General features: G+C 36.1%; 2 protein-coding genes across 2 annotated transcripts; one reads left to right on the forward strand and one right to left on the reverse strand.

The window, feature by feature from the left end:
• On the forward strand, nt 852-7,148 carry LOC109230827 (E3 ubiquitin-protein ligase XBAT33). The gene is made up of 10 exons (XM_019396273.1): nt 852-1,183; nt 1,275-1,334; nt 1,600-1,671; nt 1,801-1,985; nt 2,323-2,483; nt 2,564-2,622; nt 2,784-2,830; nt 2,919-3,062; nt 4,356-4,447; nt 6,088-7,148. The coding sequence occupies exons 1-10, from the start codon at nt 1,007-1,009 to the stop codon at nt 6,624-6,626; spliced, it is 1,536 nt and encodes a 511-aa protein (XP_019251818.1). The 5' UTR covers nt 852-1,006; the 3' UTR covers nt 6,627-7,148.
• On the reverse strand, nt 8,227-9,574 carry LOC109230828 (CEN-like protein 1). The gene is made up of 4 exons (XM_019396274.1): nt 9,303-9,574; nt 8,970-9,031; nt 8,813-8,853; nt 8,227-8,672 (listed from the first exon to the last, which is right to left on the reverse strand). Exons 1-4 carry the CDS (start codon nt 9,504-9,506, stop codon nt 8,455-8,457), a joined length of 525 nt encoding a protein of 174 aa, XP_019251819.1. The 5' UTR covers nt 9,507-9,574; the 3' UTR covers nt 8,227-8,454.

The following is a 10,343-nucleotide window of genomic DNA, read 5'->3' on the forward strand; positions in this document are numbered from 1 at the left end:
AGCCTTATGTTTCTCTGTGTGTGAAGTTTTCGCCAACTCTTTAATGGTAATTTTAGTTTTCTTTCAAATGCATCCCAAAAGCAGTAAGTAAATTTAAATTGAAGCACAAGGAATGACTTTTCAAATGATTTTAACAATGGGTGACCAACAAGCTTCAATTATCAGATTTCAAAATTTAAACTCCCAAGTTCTTCGGCTTCAAAATTGGAATTCCAATAGATTGGTTTATTATTCTAATAAATATGGAAAATAAATACACACATGTAATACACCGTGTCATTTTAAAAGCTGGATCCTTGCCATGTAGAACATTATTTAGAAATAGGGGTATTTCTAATAACTTTACTAACGATAGGGATATTTTTGTTCACAAAGTATAACGAAAACTAAATATAAACTATTTATAAAAGTAGATGGATAGATTTGACCCTTTTTCCCTGTAAATAAATAGTCACTTAACGTTTTTTCAGGTGACAAACTTCCACTTTCTTACCTTTTTTCAGGTCACAAATTTGTTGTCCTTACTTTTTTTCAAGCCACCGACTTATTGTTACCATAAGTAGTTACAGTATTAATTTTACAACATTTTTGTTATAAAAAAAAGATTTACGCTATCAATACTTAACAAAATTAAAATCTAAAAGAATAAGTGAATAACTAGAGAGCAAAAATGACTCAAACTCGAGGGTGATCCGCTATCTTTTACATACATGATCATTTTCTTTTTTCAAATTTTGTTAAACGACAGTTGACCTAATTCTCCCCACCCCTCCCTTCCCAATTTACGTATCACCCTTAATCATCCAACCCACCCCACCCCCACCCCCACCCCAAAAAAATTTCTAATAAAATCCTTCCAAAGACATACTCTCTCTCAGTCAAATTTTACTGCCATTTCTACATATCTTGACTTCACATCCGTATCTAACAAACATTTATATATATAGTGACATAGAAATAGAGACAAATAACTTGGATTTTTCCTTGAGAGGAAAAAAACAGAGAAATGGGGAATTCGTTTGGGTGCTCGGCGTCCGGCGAACGGCTGGTATCGGCGGCGAGAGACGGTGATTACGTGGAAGCAAAGATGTTGCTTGATTGCAATCCATGCCTCTCCAAATACTCTACTTTTGGTGGCCTCAATTCCCCTCTTCACTTTGCTGCCGCCAAAGGCCACAACGACGTATTTCCTTTTCCTTTTCCTTTTTTTCCTCTTTTCTTTTTCATTTTCATCTCTAATTTCTTTTTATTAATTTTTCTGAAACAATTTTCAGATTGTTGCATTGTTGCTCGGGAACGGTGCTGATGTCAATTCTCGAAATTATTGTGGTCAGGTAACGAAAAAAAAAAAGAATTGCTTACCCATTTTTTCTCTGGCTAGTTCCTGTTTAGGGTCTTTACAAGATTATTCTATGAGCTGATATTATTATTTAGATAAGGGTTAGTTAGTTAATTAAAGATCAGCTTTATGAGCTGAAATTTTCTTCAATTTTAGTGTTGGAATGCATTTTGGGGCACTTTGAGCTGAGTTTTCTTGAATTGCCAATTGAATTGATGGATTTATAAATTGAATCTGACGGTTGTGTTGTTCTTTTAAAGACGGCATTGATGCAGGCGTGTCGATATGGTCACTGGGAAGTTGTTCAAACTCTTCTTCTTTTTAGATGCAACGTGAGCTTCCCTTATTCTACTTTCCCCCGTGGGGGTTCTTTTTTCACATTGTTCTTTTGGCTTCTAAGACCTCCATGTCATTCTTCTAATAGAATTTGCCTCCTTTTGAATCTTGAATATTTGTTTCAGGTTACGAGGGCGGATTATCTAAGTGGGAGGACAGCTCTCCATTTTGCAGCAGTGAATGGACATGTTAGATGCATACGGCTCGTGGTGGCTGATTTCGTTCCTAGTGCCCCTTTTGATTCTATAAATGCTCAAGCAGATGCTGACAGGGGTGACAGTTCAAACTCAAAATGCAAGCATGAGCAGAGGTGGGTCATCTGCTTGCATCTATTTGTACTCATTTTTATTATAAGGATTCATGTTGAATTGCAACAAAGAAGACTGAGGTGGTAGTGTAAACGTATGCTCTTGTAAAAGAAAGGCCTTGTGGGTGTTTCATTTGTTAGCTTTTTATACAACAGATGGCTATCTAGGTTTTGATGAAAGACTTGGTTAAAAAATGAGCTTATATTTAACCATGCTCATGAGTTCTGACACGTTCTTTGACATTGAGGGTTTGGATTCTTCTTGGAAAATTTGGACAATTCTATCTGGTAAGCTTCATATACTTGGCTGATCGCGTTATTTGCTTCCGTTTCATTGCAGTCCTCTGTCAAAGTTTGTAAATAAAGCTGCTGATGGTGGTATTACTGCTCTTCATATGGCTGCATTGAATGGGTATTTTGATTGTGTCCAGCTCCTTCTTGATCTTAATGCAAATGTGTCAGCTGTGACATTTCACTATGGGTCATCGATGGATCTGATAGGTAAAAGCTCGCTCGAGGCATGATTAAATGTTTTTGGTTGATTCTTAATTGACATGCTTTCAAAATAAATTATTCTCTAGGAGCTGGAAGTACTCCTTTGCACTATGCTGCCTGCGGAGGAAATCTAAAATGCTGTCAGGTGATTGGCTAACTCGTCTTCCCGCTGATATCTATTTATTTTAATTGCCAGAAGAAAAAGATGTTTACTTTTGGCCCCTCCTGGTATCTGCGTTATTGTTTTCTGATGCAATTCTGATCCTTGTTAACTTTTAAATGAAAATTTACTTTGTGTTCCTACAGATCCTTATTGCAAGAGGTGCCAGTCGATTGACATTGAACTGCAATGGGTAATCTGTGCAGAACTTTCTTCTCACTTTAAACTCTCAAACCTGTAAATTTCCAGATGTCACTCAACAGATATTTGGATTCTTTCAGGTGGCTTCCTCTCGATGTTGCCAGGATGTGGGGGCGTCATTGGCTTGAACCGTTACTTGCACCAAATTCTGATTCAATAATTCCACCCTTTCCATCTTCAAGTTATTTATCGTTGCCTCTATCAAGCGTGCTTAACATCGCAAGGTAAATGGCAATTACCTTTTCTGCCATGCATAAAGCTAATTTTTGTAGTGATAAGCGAGGATAGCTTTGTAGTAAGGGCCCTCCACTTCCAAACATAATTATATAAGTAGGGTTTTGAGTTACCAAGAAGCAAATGTGGGAAACTGCCACTTTCGGCTTGTAGTTGCAGGATTAGGGGAGTGGGGTTTCCATATATTTTTTCTTTACAAAAAAAAGCCTTATTTCTGAACTCTGTCTTTGTCATCTGAAGTGGTTTTGTTGAAATATGTTTTGGTGCATCAAATTTGTTACAGATCTATGTTCAATATCTACCCTAAACTTAGTCACGCATTGTCCAAGATATACTAACTTTTTAATTATTATTAAGTTTTTCTTATTAGAGAGGAGGCAAATGCTTGTCATATGATATTTCATTTTCAGATTACCTAGTGTTTTTATGGCGTCCATGTTTGGTAGCTACTTTTTGAGAAGCAAAATAAGGGATGCCATTGGTGATAACTGAACTGTTAGATGCAAACATCAATAGAATGAATCGTTGTCAATGATGCAAAATCTGTTTGACAATGTTATATATGCTAGGATAACTAAACAAAGTGAGGTCTTTGCTGGATGAGAATATGACTATGATTGCTAAGGATTTTGTGTGTTCATTACTGCAAAAGGATACTCCATATATTGCTATTGGTTTGTAACAAGCAGTTCACAGTCACTAGACACGCATTGTCGGATTATTCAAAAGCTTTGAAATGTATATTTTTCTGTGCATTCTATCTGTGTGATGCACAGCATAAAGTGTAATGGAGCTTTTTAGCTTGTGAAGGCATAAGCCTGAAATATTATGATTGTTCCCACTCGTATTAGTTCACTTTAAGAAAACACCTTAAGAAACAATCAAAAAAAGAAGAAAAACACCTTAACCATTTGTCTTGCGGATATTCAATGGGAACTGTCTTCGGTTGTGATATCTGATCTGTTATTCATGTTGAAAAACACCTTAACCATTCTCTTTTGCCTTCCACTGATGGAATGTGTTGACCTTGAATGCTGGCTTTGCTGATTTTTATTTGACTGTTAGTAGTGGCTGTTACATAAGTGATAGAATGGGCACTTGTTTTATTCTTCTCTTTGTGATTTCTCTGATCTTTCTTTGGGAAATATTTTAGGTGTGGGGTTTTTTCCTGCCCCATTGCGCGCGCGCGCGTGTGTGTGTGTGTGTTTAAATGACTGTCAATCTAATAGGTAGTCAAAAATTAAATGATACATTAGTACTGATCATTGTGAGCACTTCTGCAGAGAGTGTGGTTTGCAGTCTTCAACAACTTCATCTGATGATTCTGATACTTGTGCCGTTTGCTTGGAGAGGGTATGTTCAGTGGCTGCCCAAGGTTCGTATCAATATTTCCTTCAATTTGATGTTGTTCAATATATGAATTAGAGAGATTTCTATTAAATGTGGTTATAACAGCAATGTTATATAGGAGCGAACTTTGGGCCTCTAGGGACCAACCTATCCACAAGATATGTATGTATAAATGCTAGTATTAAGATGAATATGTCTCGTACAAGATTGACAAGATCAGAAAAGATTTACATTTGATAAAGATTGCTAGTAACATAGAGGATAAAATTAGAGAAGGTCGCATGAGAATTTTAGCTTGATTATACATCGACCTCCTTATATAGATCAGTAGGTGTGCTACTTCGATGATTGAATGTGGTAAAAAAAGACGAGGTAGACCTAAAATCACATGAAACGACAGAAAGTTGTCTCAAAGACCTAGAATCCTTCAAAATCAATGCAAAGCTAAGAATAATTGAGAGAACTAGGGCGCAAGACTAATTATTTAGTATTGGAATGAGATTGGTCTGAATCAAGCAGATGGATACATATAAAGAATTCATACAACCAAATCTAAACTAATTTAGAATTAAGGCATAGTTGATTGATTGATATGAACCTGACTGATGATGTAATATTCCCCTCTAATCAAAGGTTTTTATTTCATACACAATTAAGCACTAAGCAACCTTATCTATTTTTACATGAGTAGGAACTGCGTTCCTCCTTTCCTCACATAATATGTGAGGAACACTCTCAAAATTAAGCCATTATGCACACTCGACCTATCAAGTCTAGATATTGTTGTTTCACCCAAGGGTATGCAGATGAAGTTGGCATGAAAATCTTAAGGGATCAAAGTTTAAACTCCATGGAGGCAAAAAAAATGCCAGGAGATTTCTTCCCATCTACCTAAACCTTTTGTGGAGATAATTATCCAATACATGTGCTGGTGGAAGGATTCCCACTTGTGGGATTATACTGGGTGGTTGTTGTTGTTGTTGTTGTGCTGGTGGAAGGATAAAGATACCCGTTGGAATTGCCGAGGTGCTTGTAAGTTGGTCTAGAGACTGCCGTTATACACTTTAGTTGTTTTTTAAAAGGTCAAGATACAGAAGTTGTTTTAAGTTAGTTTTGTTATAGTTGACATACTCTTTCCGTCCTGTTTTATGTGAAGGAGTTTGGAATAGGAGGGTCAAAACAGCTAATTTTCAAATAAGATTTACATGTTTGAAGATAACGTGATAAGTGCTATAAGTTAGTATAGTCAACAATTCAGATTATTTTAAAAAGTTTGAAATACTCGTAGTCATAGACCAAATTGTTCGACTACCCGAATAATAATAGTATCGCACAAAACGGAGCAAAAGGAGTAATGAAAAAATGGGTACCATGCGATCTCCGCATTTATACCAATATAGCAATGTCATATTCATACCAACTGCAGTCGTGTTGTGCTGATTCCGGAAATGTGAGTTTGGAAAATTTATTTATTACGTAGGTGATATTAGATAATCGCACAGTTGTTATGTTTCTGGTATACATTGTTGGGAACTTGAGAAGATGATAACAGTTAAAATGACACTATGGACCTTTTAAAAACTAAAAGAGCTTTCTTGATTAATAAAAGAGCATTTACTTTGTTTAATATATATTGAACTTTTATTTTGTATTCGATATATTCAGGTTGTGGGCATCAATTGTGTGTAAGATGTGCACTCTATCTTTGCTCTGCAAGCAACATCCCATCTGAATTATTGGGTCCGCCTGGCTCCATCCCATGTCCACTTTGCAGACATGGCATTGTCTCATTTGTAAAACTCCCTGGATCTCCTACAAAGGAATTTAAGTTACATCTATCCCTTAGCTTATGCACACCGTGCATGCTTCATCCTTGTGAGCAAGATCGATCAACACCCTCTAGCGCACATGAAATTAGAAAGAATCGTGTTGCTTCAGTGTCTTCTGATTTTTCCTGTCCTGTGACTTGTAGCCCATTTCCTTCTGTTGCAATCCCTTTGTGTACTTGTGATGAAGGACCTTCCCCAACTTTGGAATCCAGAGAAAATGACACTCAAGATGAAACTTCTAATCAGTCACAGTCCACTTCAAATGACCAAGACAAAATGAATGTGAGATTGGAGAAAACTACCTGCTCGAACATGTTTTGGGGCCGAAGAAGTTGCAGCAGGGAGCATCAGTGTAATGCTGAGATTAATGCTTAATAGGCTTGCTTTGGCGCCCTGGGGGAGGAAATTTTGAGCCAAACAGAGAAGCACATAAAATTCAAGGCTTGACATTACTTCTTTCTTAAATGCTTTTGAATCTTTCGTGCAGCTTCTGTTTCGCTTGCTGGTTTATGAGCCAGTAGATCCAGCGCTCCAGCGTCTTGAATATCTTAAAAATGTTGCCTTGATTATTTGGAGTTGGTGCTTGTAAAGAATTCAGTAGTAGGAGATTGGAGTACTGTAATCTTGAGATTGTACTTAGGTAATTCTTTGCTGTTGTATATGTAGAGCAATTATTATCAGTCTGGTTGAAGCAGATAATTTTAACCTTAACCTGTTTGTACCAGTACCCCATCAAGTTGCAGAAGATAGTTTGAGTACTGGTGGGGTTTATGAAGGTAAACGCTAGGTTTCTGTAAACTGACAAAGACATAATGGAATAGGGGAAATTTGTATTACACATTTGCTCTGTTTGTACAACTTTTGCAAGATATTGTATATTAGGTGTGATGTCTTAGATGGAGAAACTATTTAATTGGTGTACTGATGAACTACTCTCTTATGGAGCGAATAAGAAGTGGCCAAAAGGACTAAGCTTGCCATCTCCATATTGGAAGTTGTGGTAGGAAGGACGGTAAAAGCCCAGTTAGTGTGACATCCAGTCTCGCATCGAACAAGGTCTGGACAACTTTTGACGTTACCCATTCGATGTTGTCAATGTGAAGGGATTGGCACACTTAGAAAGGATGAGATGAATTTCTCATGCCTCGAGCAAACCCAATTAGGCTTGTGGCATTTCGTGTGCTTGGAAGGTGTGGACGTCGAGAATTAGGGTTAGCAGGTGGTCCGTTCTTACCGGTAGTATTAGTAGCACTATTGTATTTTCCTACTCTTAGATCTCTTTTACTTCATGTTGTTTTGTTCCTTCAGTTATCTCATTTTCCTGTTGTTACTATTTGGTGATATTCCTTCATTTTCTTCTTCTTCTTCTTCCTCTTCTTCCTCTTATGTTTTCTCCTCTTTTTTTTCTTTTTCTTCTTTGTCGTCTTCTTCTTCTTCGTCTTCTGCTTATTCTTGAGTCGAGGTTCTTTCAGAAACAGTCTTTCTACCTTCACGAGGTAGAGGTAATTAAGGTCTGCGTATACTCTATTATTTTTGAATTCTACTTGTAGAATTATACTAGGTTTGTTGTTGTCAAATGACCACGTCCATCGGTTGTCCGACACGTATCCTAATACTATCTCTGCTCTGTCTTCTCTATAGATCTTTGAACACCCTTATCGAAACCACTCTAGAAGCTTTCTCAATACCCTTATCAAAAGTCTCACTAGTGGTTGGTTGCCTATACGATTGTGAAACTGCAATCTTAGTACAATTTGTAAGTGAGCGTCATCAACTTTCAGTATAACAATTTTTTGTACTATAACTTAGTTGTATCAGCTAATTTATTCTATTTTTAAGATTTCAAGCAAGTTTACTTTTAAATACTTTTTAGATGACCTGATAATGAAAAAAATAAATTTATCTTAATGGGGTATATATATATATATAAAACAAAAAGAGATGCAACTTTGCGGCAGATACAAAAAAGAGCAGATGAATCCAAGAAACAACTTATACATAGTAACACCATACATATATAATTGGAGATGAGCTTATAATATGCTTGACAATGACCCTTAAATCACTTAAACCAATCAGAGAGGGAAAAGTACGACGTTGTACTAATAGTAATCCGTATGCTGTCCGTACTATGGTTTATAGTGCAGAGCTTATTTAGATGAACATGTTTAAGAAAAAGTTAGCGTAGCGTTAATATAATATATCATCTTCTTCTGGCAGCAGTTTCTCTTTGGGCATTGAAGTAGACAGCAGCAACAGGGGATCCCAACCCATTTTCTGCTGCAAAACTCCTTGTATTGAATTGGTCCCTTGTTGCTGGTAGTTTCACTGTTTGCCTTCCTCTTTGTTTGTATAAAATGAATGCATAGCGATGAATCCCGATTACTGGCTTTGGACTCTCATAGCTCACTATCTCCCTTCCTGTATACAATAATATATTATGCAAATTAACAAATTTTAAGTTAATATAGTTTCCAGCCGAGACTACTTTTTACTCTCTTTTTTCTACCTATATTTATATCATTAATTAATTAGCCAAGTCATCACAGCTTCAGACTTACCAAAAGAGACGTCTGTGGTACCAGGAATATCTGTCACAATCCTGAAAATTTTTATACGAGTATAATTACCGTGAATGTCATACACATAATACAGAGTGGAACATAAGTTTGCGTTCTAATTCTTTTGCTTAATTTGAATCATCAGTTTAAGAATTACCAGTGGAGGTGTTCCCTCAAGTATGGATCACTGGGACTTGGAGCATCCGGGTCGGTCATGATCTTTCCCAAATAAAAGAATGAACAATCAGAAATGGAAAAACAGAGAGACGTACGAATACAAGTTAAAAACATAACCATTTTTTCATTTATATAACACTTTTTCCTTTCTAATCTATTTACAAATGAAAGAAACCTGTTAGTTTTAAATGACATGTTGGTATAGCCGTAGAAACGTCATAATATTGTTGAAACCACACGCAAGTTTTAATATGTATTAAAAAAAATTCATTCTTAAATTTCGTACGCAGCCATGTAAAATGAAATGACTTACAAGAGTATAAGCAGACCTCAAGTCTTCACCACCAATCTCGACACGAGGTTTAGAAGCAACGAGAGCAGGCATGAGTTCATGTCCATTGGAAACTTGCTTGCTGCCATTGTATATCACATTCATTTGCACACACGCTGTGAAACTGTCAACTACCTCCCCTATCACTCTCCCTACGGCAAGTGATTCAGAAGCCCTAGAAGACATTCTTTTTCCTATTTTACGTGGAGAGATATATATGTTGCTGGACGATTTGATAAATGTTTCAAAGGAAGAGGCTTTTATATATAGAGAAAAAAAAAAAAAAAAAAAGAAGAGGAAGGAGCTTGGTTTTAAAGTTTAAAGAATATTCGGGAAACCAATCAACGTGCCATAAAAAAAGTTGTCTACTTACGGATATTAAAAACATGCATGCTTGTTTCAACAATCACAGCACATATCTCATCACAATGGAAAGATAAACCACTTGAAAGAGCTGCGATTGCTATCATTTCCTCTATCATCGTTCGTTTTACTTTGATAAGTTATTTTAACACATCTTCTAGTGTCAAGCTTTAGTTTATTCGTTTTGAGCTCGACAATATATATATATATATATATATATATATCATCTTACAAACACGGTTTCCAAACAAGGCAGATGCATGACGGGAGAAGGGAATTCAAAAAAAAAAAAAAAAAACTAAAATGTCATAGTTGAAATTTAAAAACATGATCTAAAAAAATTTTGTATCACCTTATCTATTATGCAAGACATTTTCATTATGTTAATGATTTTCTGGCAAAGTGAATCAGTAATGGAGCAAGATCATAATTCAAAGAAATACAAGAATGCCACACGTGGAAGTTGAACCTCAGTCAAATGTACCGTAATTTTAAATCCCGTTCATCACTAAACTAGAAGTTTCTATTATGTCAAGGTGAATATTCAAAATATTAGATATGCAAAAAAAATTACTTTTATCCTATTTGTACCGTATAAGTTTTCAATAAAAAAGATTTAATTATACCATCTCCTAATAGGTAGCTTCGCTCTCGAAGGAA

This window comes from Nicotiana attenuata, chromosome 8 (genome assembly GCF_001879085.1).
Source record: "Nicotiana attenuata strain UT chromosome 8, NIATTr2, whole genome shotgun sequence".
NCBI classification, from domain to species: domain Eukaryota; kingdom Viridiplantae; phylum Streptophyta; class Magnoliopsida; order Solanales; family Solanaceae; genus Nicotiana; species Nicotiana attenuata.